We start from the raw sequence: 22,625 nt of genomic DNA on the forward strand, positions 1-22,625 counted from the left end.
GAGGCAGTTACTTATCTCCGGAATAAAGAAAGCATTTTTGTCCCTGACAGATAGGTACAACATTTTTCTGATATTAGAGAAAGTAGTGAATTTCACGTTTTTGGAAATATTATAGGGTTAATTCCTTCTAGAAATCCAGGAAGTATAACACTCGTTGAAAGAATATGTTATGTTGATCAGCTTGCTTTTATTCCCAAGAATGTCAGTGTCATGCGCTTAAACAACAATGTTTATAGCAGCAATATTAGTGCTGTTAACTAGCACTGATGCAACTTCCATTAAAAATTTCCCCTGTAAAAAATGCATAGAATGCTGAAATATGTTATCTCTTTTAGATTTAATCCATCAAAAAAAAATTATAAAAAAATGCATTATGACTAAATAATGAGCCTGTTTTTATACTTTAGGAATCTTAGAAGATTCTCACTTAACGTTAAAAAATATGTGCTTGTTGTACTAAATATAAAAAAGTAATTAAGCTTAAAGTTAGGATGTTACTTAATTTTTCAGCGACTTGCATATTATGGACCAACCAAAATGTAAGCTAGCTGGCTGAAACACGTTCTAGCGCTCTTCGTGATTCTGTCGGAAGAAGTAGTGACTAACTTGAGTGCATGAGGAAAGAGACATTCGTATTTAATTTACGCGCGTAGGGTGATTTAAATTGAGTGTTGTATCTCAGCAAGTTGTTAGTAAGTTTCCAGGCAGTTGTTTTCTTTTTTTAATCGGCGTAGAATCATTACTGAAAGTGGACTAATAACTTGAAATGGGTAAGTTTCTATTAAAAATTATTTTTCACTGTAAAATTTCAAATTTCTGAGATTAGTTTACTGTATGATACATGTTATGTATATATATTGTATTACATTTTTTAGCCAAGCGATCACACCTTTTTCACAGGTACCAGAAACATAAATTGCTTTCTGCAGCTGTGTGAATGCTGTTGAAGATTTTATACGTTTAAATTATATTTCGATGAATTTTTAATTTATTATATTGTTAGATGTTATTTATCAAATTTTACATATTCTTTGTGTAGATATTTTTAGACGCAAATATCAATATATGGAGTCGACATACTAAGCATTAGAAACTACATAAAATAATGCATTTTAAGAGGGGTGGGGAATTGAGATCTTTTGTAATTATCTGATTTTGCATTTATGGTTTAAAAGATTTTAAATGTCTGTGTGAATTAATTTTTTATAATTAATTATTTGATATTTATTCTTTTATGTAAATTTAAACAGGTATTTTTCTGGAATTCAATTTGCATTATGAGGCCAGGAAGAGAGGGCCACAATATTAAGAGTAAAGGGTTCCACAATGAAAAAAATATTTGTTATGTAAAGAAGAATTACATACATATGTATTTAATAGTAAACTTTGAAACCAGTTTTATGCATTCTGTAGTTAAAAAGCAACGATATTATTCAGTGGACTGCTGTATGGGTACTTATATACCTGAAATTTGAATTCAAAGAAGCCTTGAAAAACCTCTCTGTGTTTTGCCCTAATTGACTAACAAAAGAATTTTAACACAAAAAGTCTTTTAGCCAAAAGACAAAAATAGACATTATTCTACCGATTTCTCATAAAGCCTTTTAAAATAGGTGTAGTTATGCTTGGGAAGAAAAAAAAAAAAAAATGTTAGAATAAAAAAAAAAACCTATTAAATTTGAGCTTAAAAATTTTCCACGTATCTCTTTAATATGTTTGTTTGTTTGTGTGGTTCTTAATTTAGTGTACAAGACATCAGTTAACCAGAAGCTGCAAATAAGACATTTAAAAAAATGAAACTTTGCAAAAGTATCAATTTCCTGTGCAGATGAAATATTGTTAAATAACTCCAGTGTGTAAAACACCTTATGGGACATAGTATAGTAATTCAGAGATGCATGTTACTCGGCTGATTAATAAAGGTGAGTAAAATACTCCCAAATCAAAATAAAAGGTTTAAAAAGAAGCACAATAATAAAATTTGCCTAGTTTCTAGTTAGGTATTTCTGTAGAATTTTGCTAGTAGTAGGTAAAAGTTAAGACAATTTAAATGAATTGTTCAAATGCAGAAATTAATTAATTTGCATCATACAGTGGAAATTGGGAGGAAAAAGTGCAAGTTTAAACATTATCAGTGATCAAAAGCACTAAATCATTTCTGTAGCCTTTTCTATTTTACTGTGAAATGTAATTATTATGATACATTTTTATTGCTCTGTTTTCTTTTTGAAATTTCAAATAAATTTATATGTGCTGATGCCAGTATTCAAAGAAAATTATAACTGGAAAAAGAAAATAAAAAATATAACTGGTTTCATTCAAATAGACTGTAGCATAAAATTTACTTTTTTTAAATTAAAAAAGTGACAGAAACTGCTAATAATTAAAACCCTTCCTATTAGTTTGAAATATGTGTGTTGAATTATCGCCTGCTCATTAACTTATTACTGTGCTATCAAACCAGAAAGAACTGAAATAGTTCATTGAAGTGCTGTGCTTTTGCAATATACCATTGCAAATGTGTTAAGAAAAAGAAAGAAAACCACAGGAGATTTTTCTTTCTAGTTATAATAATTAAATGCTTTAAAGAAATATCAGTAATGAAGAAAATAATATTTAAAAATAGGACTTATAGCACTGTAGAGTTTTTGAGGGGTTAGTCAAATATATTAATATTCAAACATATTCATATTTTTAACGCCTAAGGAAACTCTCGAAATTGTAATCTATAAATATTTTGATTGCTTTCACATTAATATTTACCTTAATTTTTTGTTCTTACCAAACTTGTTGCATATTGCACTATCGTCGTTATCAGTACTATATTTCTGTACTTTGTTATGATCTTTTACTGACAAGTAATTAAGGTGTGAGAAATAAGCTAATTTTTTTCAAAGGTTAGCATTTATTTAAAGCATGATTTTGTGAGATAACTTAATAGTTTATAATTTAATTTGTGGGTAGCTTGACTACTTTTATTTGGTCATGGTATTTGCTGCTAATTTTTAGATATAGTTGATGTTGGTTTGAACGACTGCTCGATGACCATTCCATTACAGCCATCGGAATAAAATATTTCCTGTTAATAAGAAGGCACACCAGTAGCAGAGCAGTAAAATCAGTGAGCACTGGTAGTTCCAACCTGGGTTTGAATCCAGGCGAACAGGCTGGTTGAATGGGTGTTTTAATGGGTTTTCCTCATCTGTAAGGTGTATACGAGCCAACTCCCTTATAAAGTCTTCTATAAAGGCATTCCTTCCCTTAGGCAGATAGCCCTAGTGTGCTTTGTCGTAACAAACTAAACTAGACTTGTTAATAACACAACATTAAATCCACAACTTGCTACAGCTTGTTATGATGTATGATGACCTGGAATGCGAGGAGTCATTATAATGAACATCAACTGTATTATATACTTGCAGGTAATGCAAAATATCTTAAATAACTTTTTTGCTGCCTTATCAGTAATGATGGATATCATTCTAATGAACCAAAGGTTGTAAAAACCAAGAATAAAATCAGTTGTACAAGTGTAGTTAAGAAATGCTGTATTTGAAGAAAATGCTGAGAAATGCTATCTAAAAGCTTGCTACTCAGGGAATTAACATATGTGTTTTGAACAGTTTGAAGTTTCCTTTTAAAAACAATTAAATACTCAATTTTTACTTAGTATACGCGTTCATATGTATTTGTGTTACAGCCATCTCCCTGTTATAACCTTGTTTTCAATCGTTAGTGCATTATTTGAGATATGTAATACTCTATCTGCTATTTTTTCCCCTAATGGTCAAAAACTTGTCGGAAAACCTTAATCAGAAATGGTCTGATCCATTTGTCACTTAACTATCTGATTGTGAAGATGCATAGTGCATTAGAAGATTAGACTGATACTGCATTCATGACGCGAAGAGGGAAAAGACACACACATACAGCCAAACATTATGTGTGAAATGAATATATATCATTGGTTTTGTGTAGATTCATCCTCTGTCGCCCAAAAGGGATAGTGGTTAGTGATGCTGAGAGTCACACTGAAGGGCCCGGGTTCGAATCCAGAAGAAGGCATTGATGTTTGTAAATGTAATAGTGTCTATGCGCCATGGGAGCACTTTAAATATGCGGTGAGTCAAAAATCTTCTCCAGAGGTTGGTGGTAGGGGTAGAAGGGTGGAGACTTGGATCTGTGTCCTGGGTGCTCTCCTACAAAATTGGGAACAGAACTGAGCAAATACGTATTGTCACCTATATGGTATTTAACTTTCATGCCAACAACAGGCACAAACTTTATCCCTTGTTGCGATGAATTTCGTGGGCTTGCTCTGATATCAGAGGCCTCATCGGATGTTACTGTCGATGGGGTGAAATAAGCCACAAATGCAGATTCACCCTCCATTAACCTCCATACCATCCAAGGTGACATTTGCAATCTTCTATGATGGAATTAATATGACTGCAAAGGCAAGTAGTGCAGCATAAGAACTGCTTTGAAAGTATATTGTAAGTTATAGCTAGGTAATATCCACTGTCAGGTAAGTGGTTGTATGTACAGTTGGTCAAAAGACTGTCATTTTAATCTCTGAATTAATTGCTGTTATTACTTCTAAAGAACAGAAATGATGCTTACTCATTGAAAAAATTATATTGTTGACTATTGCAGCTTTTCTGATGAATGTACTATTCAGTAATGCTGATTGTGTTATTGTTGTGCTAAAGGCTTGCATGTTTCTAAGTCTGCATTAAAGATTCACTTACAATACTGGCAAGTCAAAAGTTTTCTTGAGTGTTTTGGTGCTAGAGAAAGAGGGTTGGGAGACCCTCGGATCCATATCCCTCCCCTCAAAATGTTTATCAAAATTTTAACAGAGCTGCTTAGTGTGATCAGACTATATAAAACCAATGGTGAAAATTTGGTGTTGTGCCCTCTTTTACCTGTATCTTTTGACTACTACATCCATATCTGCTAGAATAACAAACAAGTGCTGAAATTTGAATTAATGATTGACTCATTTGAATTAATGATTGATTGCTATATTAAATCAAAATATTAATTGATTCTTAATTTTTTCTGTCTGATGCATTATTTGTGTACCTTTGACACATGAGATCTACGAGATCCACAAACATTTGTCATTTTGACTGTTTTATTGGATTAAGTCAGAATCAGAACCATGCATGGTGTTGAAGGTATGATTTGTTTTTAAAATATGTCTTAGGTATTTTCAGTGAAAGTAATTTCTGATATGTTCATGTCTCTTTTTTAAACTCGGCTGTTATAGTTAAGCTTGACCCATCAAAGTATAGTTTATTTCAGCCATCAAGTCTTTGCAAGATTTAAGTTAAGCCTCTAAAAATCACAGCTATATCTTTTCATCCTTTTTGGCCTACCTTGTCTTTCATTTAGTTGCCTCCTGCTAATGTATCTATTTCCTTGTAAAAAATGTTAAACTATTATTTTTTCTTTCTAAGAATATCTCATAAAAATAACAGTGAGAAAAAAAAGGGGGCAAATATTATACATAAAATCCAGAAGTCACTGATATGGAGATATGTAGTGTTATGTATAAAAGAAATGACATTACATTTCCTGAAAAAAAAAAAAAAAAAAAAAAAAAAAAAAAAAATGAAAAATGGAGAATGATGGAAAGGTAAATTTTATTTATTTGCACCAGCACATTAAGCAGAAAGATGTTATTATTCTGTTATTATTATTTTTTTTTAAATATCAGAAAAATATTTACTAATCTTAAAAAAAAAAAAAAAAAAAAAAAAAAAAAAAAAAAATTCTTGGTTTTTTATGATTATTTTTATGGACAAAATGTGTGCATGGTATATTTTGTACCAAAATATAGCATGCACTAAGGAATGTTCATCACATTTTAAGTTATCCTATGAGAAACAAGATTAGAAATACTGCTACCATAGCTACATAGCTTTCAGATATTATCATAGCCCAAAATCGCATAAAGTGAAGTCAGCAGAATGAAGATTTTCAGATTAGAAAAATTAGATACAAGGGGGATCACCTTTTCCAATTTCTTCCCAATATATTGGTGTTATTACAGTATTTCACTGGAGAAAGATAGGATACTCATTATTTTCAACTTGCTTGCCTATCTAGGCTGTCCTCACATTACTCTATATGATATTAATTGTAAGAATACTTTAAAATTATTCTATATTATGGAAGTGTTTTTAATCTGGCAGCATAACTCAATGTTTTAGTAATGTCCTTAAGACGTGTTACATTCAGTTATTGAACTTGGTGCAGAGAATGGCACTTTTTGATCTGCTGCATCAAGTAGTTTCCATTTTTCAATGGAAGAGTTAATTATGTTTTTTTCATGGTTTGTAAACATTGTTCTTGTGAAAGAAACTAAATGCATCTCCTGTATATGTTTGTGCAACATGTAAATTTTATCTTTAGCTTCAAGGCAATCCTTATTTATTTTTCTGGGTTCTCTTTGCATATCACCATATGTTTCATTGCAGTGAATCTTGGAATATTTAAAAAAATAAATCTTGCCTTGATCATTACATATGAGAGAATGTTACTTATCAAGTAGTTTCCATTTTTCAATGGAAGAGTTAACTCTAAGTTATGTTTTTTTCATGGTTTGTAAACATTGTTCTTATGAAAGAAACTAAATGCATCTCCTGTATATGTTTGTGCAACATGTAAATTTTATCTTTAGCTTCAAGGCAATCCTTATTTATTTTTCTGGGTTCTCTTTGCGTATCACCATATGTTTCATTGCAGTGAATCTTGGAATATTTTAAAAAATAAATCTTGCCTTGATCATTACATATTTTAAGTTTTTGATACAACTAAGCTGCAGAATGATGTGTCTGAGGAAACGTATTTTATGGCCTCCTTGTATGAGGAATTTAAAAAAGAATGTTAAACTTTGAGTAAATTTTCAGCTTCAGTTTTTCATGCTATTTAATATTCTAAAATAAACACTTCTCACTAAATTATTAAATCGCTGTGTTAAAACGTTAAGTATTTAATTTATTTCTGTTGAAAGCCAATAAAATCTGAAATTTTTAAGTCATTATATTAAATACACATTATAAAAAAGGAACATAAACTTTTTAAAAAGTGAAAAAAACTTAACCGTTTGAGTCCGGCGAACTTCACTTGTCCGTATGCCAAAAATACGGCGCAGCGTGATAGCGCTTCTCTTGTTTTGTATCGAGAATGCGAAGACGCTGCTGTTGGTTAGTATACTTGAAAAAAAAAAATAAAATAAAATTAAAAAAAAAAAAAAAAAAAAAAAATAAATAAAATAAAATAAAATAAAATAAAAATAAATAAATAAATAAAATAAAATAAAATAAAAAAAATTTAAAAAAAAATATTGAAATATTCAATTGGTTTCGCATGAGGAGGGGCATGCTTTGGTCCAGGTACTTCAGAAAAAGTATTCGATTCGTTCGAAAAAATTGTATCCACGGGTAAAAACTCATCAATAATATCGTCATCGGAGCTACTTGCAGTTACTTCATCATCATCACTGCTATCACTAATAACTCGTAATCTCTTAGAACGAATAATAATGTCACTTCCACTATCACTTTCAAGGTCATTACTATACTCTTTCATTATCACTTCTCATAACATAATCACTTTCAAATGAATCAGAATTTGACATGGGTTATTTCGTAATTATCAGTACAGTAGACTCCCGATTATCCGCGCCTGCCGCACAGTTTTTTTTTTTTTTTTTTTTTTTTCAACAAGCGTAAAGCAAAGAAAATAAAAATGTTAAATTTGCTAACATCGTGCTTATTTATGGCAAAAATATCCTACCTAGGCCTTCTCAGAACCTTCTCCTCTGATGAGTAATAAGTGATTTCTTACTCACCCTTGCAGTGCAGATGAATGTAGATCCCAATTATTCACATATTCATTTGATGTTATATGGTATTATTTTGGTACTTACGTATTATCCCGTCGACTGTGAAACTGTCTCTAAGCAGCGCGGTTCAGCTTCAATTATGGATGAGTGCAAAGTAAAAACACACTCCTAGCATACGCACTTTCTGTGATATAACCCCGATCGGTTCTCGATAAGTCGTGTTTTATTTTTATGGATCAGAATGTAAATTAAGTGTTATTGCTATGTATTTTTCTCGCATTTTAAAATAAATTATTTAAATTTGGGATCTGCCTTCTACCGAACAGCAAGCAGCGGATTATTTTCAAAGTTATGTGATCCTAACATAGAAAAAGTGTATATTAATGGACACGATATTGTCATCGGCATACGGCCGAGAAAACAGTAATAGAGCGGAACAATTAATTACCTGCGAGAAGTCTGCACTCATAGCGTTCTAAACAAAGTTTCTGATAAGATGTTAGGTATAACAAAATAATAGAAATCAACAGGAGACTTTTTATGAAGCGCAGAAACGAAGCAGATAAAATACTGATTGCTTATTAAATACAGGCGTCAGTTACTCTAGAATTCCGTAGGAAGGATTGGCGCAACTTTGGGAGATATATTTATATATATAATATTGAATGAACTGAAATTCATTGAAATAATTTTTTACTTTGCAAGTTAAGTCTATAATATACATAAATTGCATCACTGTTAGTAACATAAGTTAACATTCCTAATCTGTGTAGTTCCTGAGAAAGAAGCGCATGAAAATTGATGAATTGAACGTAGAATTTTACGGTCCTCTTGAAGGGCGAAATGTATTTATAGTATTGTCTGGCTATTTTAGTCAGTGTAGTGATTAGTGGAAGTAAACTGCATGCCGATGGGCTTGGGCTCAAACAATACCTAGCTCAAATTCTAATGATGCATGAATATTTCAGTTTGTAGCATCTTTTTGTCATGGGGACGATGTACTTAATACTTTGTGTATTAACTTATAGAAGGGCCATACGTAGAATGTTCTACCTCGTAAATTTTTCTCTTTTCCTACTCCTACTAAGAACATATAGTGAATTAGAGTTCCAGACAGCAGTGCTTCTTTTTTCTTTGTGTCCGGTAAAGACCATCAGTAAAGTAAAATGAGTAGTGTGGACAAAATAAGAGGAAAGTATTAAGTCAAGTGGGCGCCATCAGTCCACGAAAAAGGTGAGTTTCTGGTGGAGGATCCAAATCAATGAATGCTAATGAAATCAAAGAATCAGAATGATTAAAAATGTTGAGGATGGAGATTGTCAGATGAATATTTGTGTTTTTCTCTGGGAAATGGATTGGATTATTCATTTTATGGCAAAGCACATGAGGGCTATCTGCCGAAAGGGAGGGATGACTTCGTGGAGGACTTTCTAAGGGAAACTGGCTCGTATACACGTTACACATGGGGAAAACCACGAAAACGCCCATGCAGCCGGTCCGTTCGCGGGATTCGAACCTCGGACCGAACTACCAGTGTTCAGAGTCTTTACCGCTCGGCCGCTGGTGGGCCCCCTCTGGGAAATGAGAATATCTAAGAGAGTTGATGCAGTTGCTAGGATGAGTGAGAAGAAAACAGAAGAAATTTCTGGCAAGATTTTAAATATAATTTTGAATTATGTCTACTTTGAGATCGCGGTGGATATACAAACTTGGAATGAACCATGGCGCATTGATAATCTCTTTAACTGCTTTGTTTTGAAGAACTTTGATATGTTGAAGGTGAGTTTTGGCAGCGTGGCCTCGGACAGGATTAGCATAGAGTAATGCTGGTCGTAGTATAGATTTATAATAAAAACTAAAACTAAGCTAAACTCAGTGGCGTAATAGCCCTAGTGGGCCAAGGGCTGCAGTGCCCGAAATCTGCTTTATTGACCATGGGCCCGGGCTGCGTGAGCATATGCCCTGAACAAGTGGTCAGCTTGTCGCAGGACCACCCAGTGTTTAGTCGCCAAGCGAACTTGGTACTCATTTTATCGACCCAAGTGATGGAAATCAAGGAATGAAAGGCTGAGTCGACGTTGCCCAGCCCGGGGATCGAACCCCGGACCTGTGGTGCTGTTGCGCGATGCTCTAGCCACTGCGCCACCGGGCTTTATAGATATTTAATAAGAGGAGTTTATTTAAAATGGCCATATGATTTCTGCCAAGAAGTGAGCGCATGTTGCAAGCGTGATATTATTATTATTTTTTTTCAGTTTCCCTGAGATGTATCTGAAAAGTCAATTGTTTATCAGGAATGACTCCTAGATACATAACTTCGTCAACCCAGTCAATTTCTTCATCAAACATAGAGGTCTTAGTGGTGTGAAATTTGTGTGTCCTTTACGAAAAATTATTGTTTGATTCTTCATTATTAACAGCCATTCTCTAAAGAGTGAGCCAGTTTTTTAGAAGGTTGAGGTAATGTTGAAGAAGGAGCCGGATAACTAACTAACTGTTGAAGCTTGGATCATAATTGCTGTATCATCTGCGAAAATAGGTATGGTAATTTGTGGGTCTTTAGGAATAACGTAAGTGTAAATGTTATATAAATATGGCCGAAAGTACTGATTCCTGGGGCACTCCAGCGAAAATGTTTCTCATATTAGAAACATTATTGCCAATTTTCACTGAAAAGAGTCTGTCTTGTAAATAAGAAGCAAAAAGTCTAATACAATGATCTGGGAAGTTCAACTTGATAAGTTTGTAGATAAGTCCTCGGTGCCATACCCTATCAAAAGCTTTCTCAATGCCAAGGAATATGGCTCCGGTAGGGAATTTACAATTGAAACTTTTTCTAATATAATTGATGACACGAAGCAGCTGGTGATTAGTACTATGAAAATGCCGAAAGCCAAACTGTTCTTCTGGAATGTATGAGCTCTGTGAAATAATTTGATTAAGATGATATAGAATAATTATTTCAGCTGTTTTAGAAAGTTGACTGAGAAGGCTATTTGGGCTGTAGTTCTGTGGAAACGTGGAATCTTGATGCGGTTTTGGGAAGACGACGATCATGGCATGTTTCCATATATTAGGAAAGAAAGAGAACTTGATGATAAAGTTGATTATCTTCGTAAGACATGTGATAGCATTCATAGGAAGGTGTTTCAGCGCTTTGGTAGGTATACCTGGAGCTCTTTTGGGTTTTAAGGAGCTAATATAATCGGCAGCCAGCTTAGGCGTGGCGAGGAATGTAAAGTTCAAAGGACCTGGGATTTTTAAGAAGATATTAATAGTATCATTATGAAGTGATGTATGGCATGTTTTTGAACATATGTCATAGGGCAGTGCTGTCAAACTAAAATTGTATGCGGGCCGAATGCTGGATTTCCACTCACGTGCAAAATTTTAAGACCAGTAACCGTTTTCCTGTATTTTAACAGATTGCACCATTTTCGCTCCTGATTGCGTTATTTCATGGGTTGATTGCATAAAACGCTTTCTCTACTGTTATAAATATAGCGTGGTCTTGTTTATAAGTAGTTCGTTATTGGATTTTGTGTACACAGTGCTTTGGTATTATTCTTGTAATGGGTAAAAAACATTCACTTGCTGTTGAAAAATGGGCAAAAATAGTGGCCCTGCATGACATTGGATTTTCTGAACGTGAAATAAATTTGAAGATAAATGTCAGCAAGACAGGTGTGCATCAATCTATCGGTAAATTCAAAATTTCGGGAAATTATATGGATCTTAAGAGAAGCGGCTGCCGAAGAAAACTTGTGCACGTGATGAACGTGTGATAAGTCCACTCGATGTCCAACAACCTCCTGCGATACAATCAGAGCTGCTCTGGCTGCAAAGTGTACCATCGTCAGTTCGAGTACTATTTCAAGACGTTTGACTAAAGATTATGGTTTATTTTCCTATAAACCTACAAGGAAACCTCGACTTACACAAAGTATGAAAAAGGAACGACTGACTTTCGTGAGACAATATCAGAATTGGACCGAACAACAGTGGAGTACAGTGTTATTTTCTGATGAGTCAAGAGTGCAGCAATTTTCTACACGTGCTAAATGTATTCGCCACACATTTGGAAAAATATATGATGACAGACACACGATTAAGATATATACGATGTGTACATACGACGTGATATACGACGGAGATATACGATATACGACGTGTACCATCGTCAGTTCGAGTACTATTTCAAGACGTTTGACAAAGATTATGGTTTATTTTCCTATAAACCTGCAAAGAAACCTCGATTTACTCAAAGTATGAAAAAGGAACGACTAACTTTCGCGATACAATATCAGAAGTGGACCGAGCAACAGTAGAGTACAGTATTATTTTTTGATGAGTCAAGTGTGCAGCAATTTTCTGCACGTGCTAAATGTATTCGCCACACATTTGGAAAAAGATATGATGACAGATATGCGATTCCTACAGTAAAACACCCTCCATGCTAGATGATATGGGGTACAATGTCTGCGTCTGGTACTGCTGCTGTATATTTTCTGCCACCTAAAACCATGATAAACGGCAGTCGGTACCTTAATTTGTTACTGACAAGTTGAAGCTTCACTTAAATGTTCACAGATATTCAAATTTCATGCATGATGAGGCTCCGTGTCACAGGGCAAGGAATGTTAAGGACTATCTGAGGGCTACTCAAGTGCTTGATTGGCCAGGTAACAGCCCAGATTTAAATCTCATAGAGAATCTGTGGTGTATTGTGAAAAATAAAGTCGCGGAGAAGCTACCATCCAGTGTATGTGTGGTGTACAGAGATTTCTCATGCTTACTGCCAGTCTCTTGTTCACAGCATGCCTAAAAGGATTGCAGCCTTGATAAAATATAAAGGAGGCCCATCAAATACTGACTATACTTCAATAACGTTGTAAGTCTATTTTTTCTTTTATAACACATGTTTTTCTTGCGGAATTCCAATAAATTTGATTTTTCCATGAGTGGTCTTAAACTTTTGCACACGACTGTAAAAGCAGCTGATGGGCCAGAATACTTCTCTTTAACAAAGTCTGAAAGCATTTTTAAGGAACAAAACGAACCACAACAAAAATAAATAAATAAAATCAATTTAAAATTTTACTTCTTGAATATTTATCAAAACGTACATTAATGATAATGATAACAACATAAAGGTTAGATTAGGTTATTTGAATATGGGAAAGCCACGAGTATTATATGCCTAAGAGGAGGAATGCTTTCGTGGAGAACTTTTTGAGTGTATTTACACATGGGGAAAACCAACCATGCAGTTATCCGGTTCGCATGAAATCGGACTACCAAGTATTCAGCGGTCTTAACTACTTGGCCATTGCTGGGTACAAAGGAAAAAATTCAAATTTATATTTATTTTCCATCTGAAATCTAAAGATTGGTACCTGCAAGAAATTTCTGTGGGTTATAATTTCTAATTCAAACTCATTGGCAGCTAAATATTAAATTTAAGACTGACATTTGTTTCAGGTAATTCCAATGTGTTGAATTAACTACTAAAGAACTTAATCTTAACCAAAAATTTCTGAATACTGAAGCACCACCAGCTGGAAAACTAAATTTACTGATTGCACCAACGTGGGTAAATTGTCCAACATTACCTTAGTCACGTGGCTTGACGTACAAGCATACACTGACAAAGCCACAACATATTCATTCTAAATTTTTTACCTTCAGTAGCAATCACGCACATAAGCTCAGCCTATATCTTTGTTTCTAAAATTGTAAACACCATATTTGCAACTTAATTAAAATGTATTGAATTTCCAGGGTTTTCGAATTATATATATATATATCAAAAAGGCATTGTCGGAACTAAATTGAAAATTGTGTTTCTTTTATGTGAAATTTTAAACATCTCTTCATTATATAAAAGGAAACAAAATAACTATTTACTAGTATTAATCTTTGCTTAACGCTTCAAACAGAACTTGTCAAAGGAAAAGTGTTTTGAAGCCTTAAACCAAGTTTATATATATATATATATATATGAAAATGCTAATGGTAAAATTATTAGCTTCCAAAATGCTGTAGATCAGCAAATAAAAAATATGTAAATTAGATTAATTATTATTAGATTAATTTCTGAATGCTATTTTCCGATTCCGTAGAGCCCACCAGCGGCCGAGCGGTAAAGTCGCTGAACACTGGTAGTTCGGTCCGAGGTTCGAATCCCGCGAACGGGCTGGCTGCATGGGTGTTTTCGTGGTTTTCCCCATGTGTAACGTGTATACGAGCCAGTTTCCCTTAGAAAGTCCTCCACGAAAGGCATCCCTCCTCTCAGGCAGATAGCCCTAGTGTGCTTTGCCATAATTAAATACACCAAATACACCGATTCCGTAGATGATGGATGCTCGGAATAAAAATATCAAGTAATAAACGAATGTATACATGCAAGAAATTTAATCTTTTTATTCATGAATGAGTTTTTCTTTTAGATTTTATCTTTTTGTTAGTAAAAAAAATATTTTTCATAAATTTTCTTTTACAATCTTTCATGCAAAAGGATTTACATTTTTTTTTAATCGATACGAATTGCCTTAGTAATGCATGGAAGTATTTGATAATAGCTGATATAAAATATGTAATTTCCATGCATGTGTATAAAAAGCAAGGAAAAGAATTTAAATGAAAAAAAAATGTGATCAGAATTCAGTAAACTTCTTAGCAAGGGGTCCACCAGCGGCTGAGCAGTAAAGTCACTGAACACTGGTAGTTCGGTTCGAGATCCAGATCTCGGTGAAATGGCTGGCTGTATGGGCGTTTTCATGGTTTTCTGCAAGTGTAACGTGTATGCGAGTCAGTTTCTCTTAGAAAGTCTTCTACGAAGGTATCCCTTCTCTTAGGCAGACATTTTTCGAGTGCCGTAATCAAATAAACTAAACCAAACCGTACTGTAGGAAGCTGCTTCATCCTACAGGTATACGTAATGTAAACGACAAAATGTTTCTTGTGATAATCAATATGCTGATTATGGTTTGAATGTGTGGTACAGATGAGGTGCAGTGAAGAAATAATGGAATGCTAATTGCAATAGCTACATTTACCGGCTCGAATAAAACGTACCTGCTTGAGTAAAGCAATATGAGAATTGTAAGTGCTTGCAGCTTGTATACTAAACGCAAATCTACTGGAACAATAGTTTACTTTTATATATTCATATACGAGTAGATAAACAGTCTCTAACCTAGCTAACCGCAAGTAAATTGCTTCACCGTATACAATGTAAATTTAATAAAACTTTGAGGAAGCGGTTTCGATAAAAAATTAAAATAATATGCATCAATTAGAAAATGTCATATCAGGTTGGCAAGAAAGTTAATTTCGGTTTTCAGTGTGAAATAAAACTCGTTTATTTATTTATTTTTTTGGCACGAAAAATAAGCTTTGATCAATCAAGTATCTTCCATTCTGTTCGATGACCTTTTGCCATCTTTCTGGTACTTTCACGATTTCACACTGATAGAACTTCTGGTCTTTATCAGCAAAAAAGTCAACCGAGTGCGGTTTGAGTCATCGTTATTGTTGAAACTTTCACCATTTACGAAGTTTTGTAAACTTCGAAATAAACGATAATGGGGGATGCGGTGTCACTTCCCAACCAAGTTTTGTTAATTTGCCTTTCGATTTGCCAGTTCGGACCTTTTCTCTTTTTGCTTCCTCCAGTTTTATACGTTGTTGGCGTTGAGTTGTTTGGAAGCAACTCAAAATACGCAACACCTTTGTAATCCCACCAGATTGTCAGTATAATCTTTTTATGATGCAATTTATCTTTCAGTATAATTTTTGCTGATTTATCATGCTCAGACGATGTTCTTTTTTGATTAATGTGATTTTAGACTATCCATTTTTCATCAGCAGTGATAATTCGTTTCAAAAAAGGGTCGGATTGCATTACGTTTGAAATGCGTATCGCAAATATTGATTCGTTGTGTTAAGTGAATTTCATACGGAACCCAAATTTCGGGCTTCTTAACGAGACCAAGACATCTTATCGGATTTTTAGTTGTTGTGTGTGATGCATTTAAACTTATTGCAATTTCTCTCATAGTCATATGACGATTCGATTCAATTCAATTACAGCTTAGCAGTCGGTATCATCAACTTCAGAAGGTCGGCCAGAACGTCGGTATTCTTTAAGTGAAGAATCTCCAAAACAAACATTTTAAAACCAATTCTGACACATGCGTTCTCTTAAGTAGTCAACACCATAAACTTTACGTATCTCTATATGAGCCTTAGTCGTAGCCTTTATGAAAATAAAAAAAGTGCAATGTGTCGAGAATATTTATTTTTGCACCCCGTGTTAAAAATGACCGTAAACTGACAATTGTAAACAAAAATACGCGGAATTTGTTTCCATAGCAACTTCAAAATGTCAGCTGCCAAATCTCAAAATGAAATATGTATATAATATAATAGTGACAGAAGAATAACGAAAGGAACATAATGCTATCTATTTATGCAAACCGAAATTACTTTCTTGCCAACCCAAATAGATTGCATCTACGTGTAAATAACTTCACTTATTTAGAAGTTAAAAGAAAAGTAGCTCGTTACATAAACTTTATTACAAATATATTTCTTTCTTCTCGAACGGCGATCTCCTGTCTTTTTTGGTGACTCCTAAAGCCGGAAGTGGTGGCCATTTAATTGTCATTGTTACCTCCTATGAAGAGACGGACAGTTACAGTCATGCATTCTACGGGATTCGAGCCCGGGCCCTCCTTATCGCAATCGGCCATCCTAACCACTATACCATCTGGGCTGCACACGGTTGCAAATATTATAAATGTCACTTGATATGGCTACGTAGCGCTGTTTGCTACTTTCCAGAATTCCAAACTACTGCCAAATTTTGTCAGAAAATTTGCATTTAGTAATCAAGAATTTAAATTTAGCGACTTCTCTGAGAGATTTAATAGCTAATGTGAACTACTATTGTTCATTATGAATGCATAAAACGAGCTGTATTTTAATTTTTTTCAAATGAGTTAATATTTTTAGAAGGACAAGCCATTAAAATTGCTGAATAGCGGTTGTTCGAATCTCAGTAGACTGGCTGACTACATGGGTGTTTTTGTGGTTTTTTTCACTTGTGTGAACATAAAGATGATCCAGCTGCCCTTAAAATGTTCTGCATAAAGATTTTGTCGTATTCAAATAACCTAACCCTTCCCATAGCGTATTCAGGTAAACTAGAGTTCAAGGGCTGACTTAACCTTTGTTTTAATATCATTCGGTAAGATTTTGAGGTGTATTATGAATATTGAGTATTGCCGATGTATTCTTCCCCTGGTGTCCTCTCCCTTTTCTGAAAGTAGTATATAATTCGTTATCAAATTACATATATGGAATTATTTAATTCTGATTTACTTTGATGATTAGTGCGCGTCGCACACTGAAAAATTGTTTTAAAGCTATTACATACCTAATGCAATTAAAAAAAAAAGGTAATTACTGTTATAGTTAAAAAAGATTATGATAGATCGACATATATACTGCAAGTTGTAATTAACCACTTGTTAGAATACCGCACTCATTTAACAATACGACAGTCATTTAGCATTTTAAATTTAAAGAGCATCACTTTAACCACGCCTGTGCTAGATAAAATCGAAGGACGCTTTTTCTTCCTTTAAAAGAACTTCTTTCTTATGGTCGTTTAGTAAACAACGTTAAATAAGAAATCAGTACACTTTATTAGCCCTTTTTACTCCGAAAGATTACACAATATTTCAGTTTCAGATCTTTTTAGGAAGCGGCCTATCTGTGGTCGAATTGTTGAGATTACTGAACATTAGTAGTTCAGTAATTAGTCTTCAGTAATTAGTTGGGGGCCACACAGAGATGAGAAAATCGTGTGTGCTGTCCCCGCAAGTCACGCTTTCCAAGCTTTTACGTTGTATCACACGAAAGAGCTCTGACATCTCAGACGCAATAATTCGTTCCAGTTGACAGTACAAGAGACGTAACTTCACGACCAATGTCAAAAGATTTTATCATTCTGCACTGTGTCTGTCGTCAGAGCTTTTTGATTTCAGGAGGGCTGACGAACCAATAATCTTGTGTTTCCTCTGATATCGATACAGATGTAACAAATCAGAGGATGTAAAATACTATTGAAAAATTAAGGAGACGTGGCTAATTCAGTTTGAAGATTTTTTCTATCGGATCATCTCGTCAGGATGCTTCTGAACTTTCGACAAGAGCAGGGTTTCTTAAACTTTTTTCAGTCGCGACCCCTTTTTATCACCGAGATTTTTTCTCGCCCCCCCCCAGGATCCCATAATATTTACTAAAATTTTGTGGGACCTCTATAAGCATTGCGCAAATTCGAAACGCGCGTGCGTGAAACCGTCAAATTTTTCACTTGTACTGTAATATACTATTGCAGTTTTAGGTCATTAACTTTAATTTCTAATTTTAAGACATAATGTGAAAATTTTAAATAAGTAATAGACGAAATGACAACGTCACGTGCAAAGGAAGGAAAATGAACGTTTATATTAAAAGAATGCGTCGAAACGTTTTCGTTTATTTCTTTGTCTGTATTGTCTTATCTTTATCTAGTTTCAGATACATTGTGTAAAAGTATTTGGTAATTGCAAAATTATTATAATAAGTTAAAGAAATATCCAAACTGCTAAAATTTTTAGCGACCTCCTGCTGCAGCGACCCCCAGTTTAAGAAACCCTGGACTAGAGAGACCCAGAATGCTCTTGAACTCTCGGCTAGAGAGACCCTCGCTGGCACGCTCCTTACGTCACGAGGACTCTAATTCACTTCAATAACTGTTCTATATTCATGAATTATATATATTTGTAAAGAGCTTCTCGTAATTGTAATAAATGTGTTTTGAGTTCAATAATGCAGTAAGTATTACGCAACCTCACAAATGTACTAATCATTATACGCAGTCGTATGCTCTACTTGCCGCCCGTCTTCCAACTCCTCACAAGTCCAACGTTAGTAGTTCGAATCCTGGCGAATAGGTTGGCCACCTTGGGTTTCCCTATTTAACATAAATGCAAACCAAGTTCCTTTAATGAGTCGCGTATAACGTGAATACGAGCCAGTTTCACTCATAAAGTCCTTAGTGAAGGCAGCTTTCCCATTGGGAAGATAGTCCTTGAATGCTTTGTCGTCATTTTAATAATTTATCATTTACCGAAGATAAACCTATCGCTTAGGAAGCCCTTCTCAAAGCCATCACTGTGCTTAGGCCGATGGCCCTGGGGTACTTTGCGGTAATCAAAATAATCTAATCTTTTAGGAACGTAACTTTTTTTTGTAGAAGGAATAGCTTATTAAGTGCTCTTTCCGAATATTTTTTGTACTGATTAGTGCCTAGAGAAAAATTATTCAAGAAGCAGTAAAATGTTTTATTTACATTCACATACTTTCTAAAGAAAATGAGATTACTGTATTTGAATATCTTTAACGCAGTGGGCTATTTATAACATTTCTGCGTAAATATTAGCAATCAAATCTAAGTGATAGGGGGGCGTGTTCATCTTTAACGTCCTAACCGTCGCATGTGCTTACGTCACGCAGAAGTCGGAGCTGTATTTATTGACGCTTCGGAATCGTTTTCTAGTTCTACTAAAGTATGTGACCACACCTGTTATTGATTTATGTTGATGATGCTTTTGAAGGTTGTTTTGGTATCTCTGAGTGATTGGAAGGTGGTTTACCTGAGCTTAAAATATTCTTGGGTTTTGTTCAGATACACCGTTGTTAATTATTCACTCGTTATCCTGATAATTTTAATAATTAAATTGATTGAAATGCTGTATTTAAAATCTTCTTTTAGTAATTCAGTATGTTTGGAATAATTTCACGTATGTGTATTAAAAATAGTCAGTCTGTCTTTTATTTCTAGTTCGTTGGCGACTAATTTAAGTCAAAATACAGTAAAATACAGTCAAGATACAGAACGTGAATTAATAGCGGAAGGACGGCGTCGTGGAGAGGGGGGAAGTTGACCCTCAGGCTACAGGGCATTTCGTGAAGTTGATCTCCCTAGAGAACATGGCTGTGGATGTTCACTACCGATGTTTATGTTCTCAGTACTACTGATCGCTTTTGGAAGTGGTCGCAATAAGAAGTTTTAATTGCACGTTTTTGCAACTAGTTGCCTTTGGCTCATCTATCAGTTCATTTGAACTAAAAGATATATACAGTAACACTTCGAAGTACAGGACATATGCTAGAGCAGTAATTCCATGTAGCGAAGCAAGCTTAATTATCTTCGGTTTTTTTTTCTTTTTTTTTCTCTCTAATACAGAGAAAACATTAAACACTTTTTTTTTTTTTTTTTTTTTTTAAATTTTAAGTGCGCATTTACGTATTCTTATAGAGTTTCCAAGATTCGAAAGGCTTCATCAGAAGCATTTTAATGACTGCCATTTAAGTCTTGATCATTTGACTGGAAAAGGCATCAATTTGAACCTATTTTAGTATTTAAGAGACAGAGTTTTATTATTATAACTGAATTGGTTTTAATTTAATTATATACTATATGGATTATTTTAATATATTTTATGTGTGGACATTTTATTTGATTTTATACTTCAACTCCCGTGCCCCATTCTTTTGTATATACCACAACACGTATAAATTGTCATCAAAATATCATTTTAGTAGTTTTCGTATAACTGCACTGCGTAGTTACACAATATGGAAAACATTGACTATTTTTTGGTGCATCATAACCTGTATTTGTTATGCATTATAAATCCACTTTACCCACTATAACCTCCACGCCCAAGATCTGAAGTTCTTGCACATAATAATGAATAAAATTGCATTCTGAAAATTTCAGATTTCTTCGAGATCTGACATCTCAAAGAATATTAGTAAAAAAATTCTAAAAATTTTAAAAGCATTAAAAAGTGTAAAATATCATCATCATCATAAAGGATCCTGTCTCCCCCCCCAAAGAAAACACTTAGCATAGCAATTTGGCATTAGAAACATCTTTTATTAACTGCAAAAGAGATGCAAAAGTTCATTAAAAATATAATTTGGATCCATTACATTACTTTGTTATGAATATTTGCAGTTCTCTTAATTTATATCAATTTGATACATTATTAAAAATGCAAAATAGAGATTAAATTTTTCAGAAATGCGTTTATGGCTTGTAAATAACTTAATCGCTACTAGATTGGTTAAATTTGAAAGATATTTTTTTTATGCTTTCCGAATGGCGTATGCGCGAGTGCGCGTGAAAATAAGATGAGAGAAATAATGGCTTGAAAAGTACTTAATTTTTTTCGGAATATTTAAAAAAAATTAATGTAAAAGTAAATTTAAATACTGATTAAAGGAAAATAAAATCATTTTGTAAATTATAGAGAGTTCGGATATTGACTATGTAGTAGGAGAAAGAAGTGGAGAACACACAGATGTGTTATACATATTTAGAATACTAAAACTTAGGTGAAAAATTGTTTACGGCCGAAAAGAAGAGGAGTAAAGCATATAAAGGAAGGTGGGTGATGAGAACAACGTTTAAAGAGTAACGTAATTTTCTCAATACATTGTATGATGATGCATTTGGACTTGTAAATTGTATGTGTATTGCTTGGAGGAAGTTAGAATGACGTAAATCTGCCCCAAAAAGTGTAAAAACAAGACTTTTCGTTTTTAATATTATCTAAATAAATTAGAATGCTTATTTTATAATGTAAGCAACATTTATGCCATTAAAAAACTAATCGATGTAATGTAACGTGAAATAATTTTAGAGCATTTTTCTTAGATGTATTAAAAATTAAATGTGTGAAAGATATAATTAGTCCCAATAAAAGCAAACCAATCATAGTAATATTATCTCTCAGGTATAATATGCCCGACAGAATGTTAAATTTATCAAGCATCTTTGGACCGTAAAATGCGCTTCGTGCATGATGCGTGGCTTTTCTTTCAGGTCCAGGCCCACCAGCGGCCGAGCGGTAAAGTCGCTGAACACTGGTAGTTCGGTCCGAGGTTCGAATCCCGCGAACGGGCTGGCTGCATGGGTGTTTTCGTGGTTTTCCCCATGTGTAACGTGTATACGAGCCAGTTTCCCTTAGAAAGTCCTCCACGAAAGGCATCCCTCCTCTTAGGCAGATAGCCCTTGTGTGCTTTGCCATAATTAAATACACCACCACCACACCATCTTTCAGGTCCAGAAAGAGTATCACATCTCATGTTGTTATAGTGCAAGGGTTTATTTTATTATTGCCAAACAAGTGGGGTTATCTGCTTTAGGAGGGGAACGTCTTCATGGAGGACTGTGGGAAACGGCTTATATTTATATTGACGCTACACTTTGAAGGAACCATATACAAACAGCTTGTTCACCAGGAAACGAATGTAAAATCAGCGGCCGAGTGATAAAACCACTGAACACTGGTAGTTCGGCCTGGCTTCAAATCAGGCGAACGGGCTGCCTGCGTGGAAAGTTTTCGTGGTTTTTCCACGTGTAACGTTAATACGAACAAGTTTCCCTTAAAAGTTCTCCCCGAAAGCCCGTATTAGGTAGAGATAGCCCTTGAATGCTCTGGTGTAATCTAAATAATTCTAATCCTAATTAACAATAACCGATTCCGGAATGAACTAGAGGTCTTATCCATTCGGCCACTGATGGACGAGAAAAATAAAATTAAGACAGGAATTAATACATTGTTGACCAACAATTTTGCTAAAAATTTATATCATGTCGCCGGCTATTATTTCGTAATTGGATTTGGAAGTGAAACAATGT

The 22,625-nt window shown here is 34.2% G+C and overlaps 1 protein-coding gene across 1 annotated transcript in view; it reads left to right on the top strand.

The window, feature by feature from the left end:
• Positions 1-605: 605 nt before the first annotated feature.
• LOC118201670 (actin-binding LIM protein 1-like) overlaps positions 606-22,625 on the top strand; it is a 142,421-nt gene continuing 120,401 nt past the window's right edge. The window contains exon 1 of the mRNA XM_035373809.2: positions 606-770. Coding sequence (XP_035229700.2) covers positions 767-770 — 4 coding nt within the window. The 5' untranslated portion in view covers positions 606-766. The remainder of the gene's footprint in view (positions 771-22,625) is intronic.

The sequence above is a fragment of the Stegodyphus dumicola genome, chromosome X2 (assembly GCF_044657685.1).
Source record: "Stegodyphus dumicola isolate Sdum_Otavi_A_Nest chromosome X2, ASM4465768v1".
NCBI lineage: Eukaryota > Metazoa > Arthropoda > Arachnida > Araneae > Eresidae > Stegodyphus > Stegodyphus dumicola.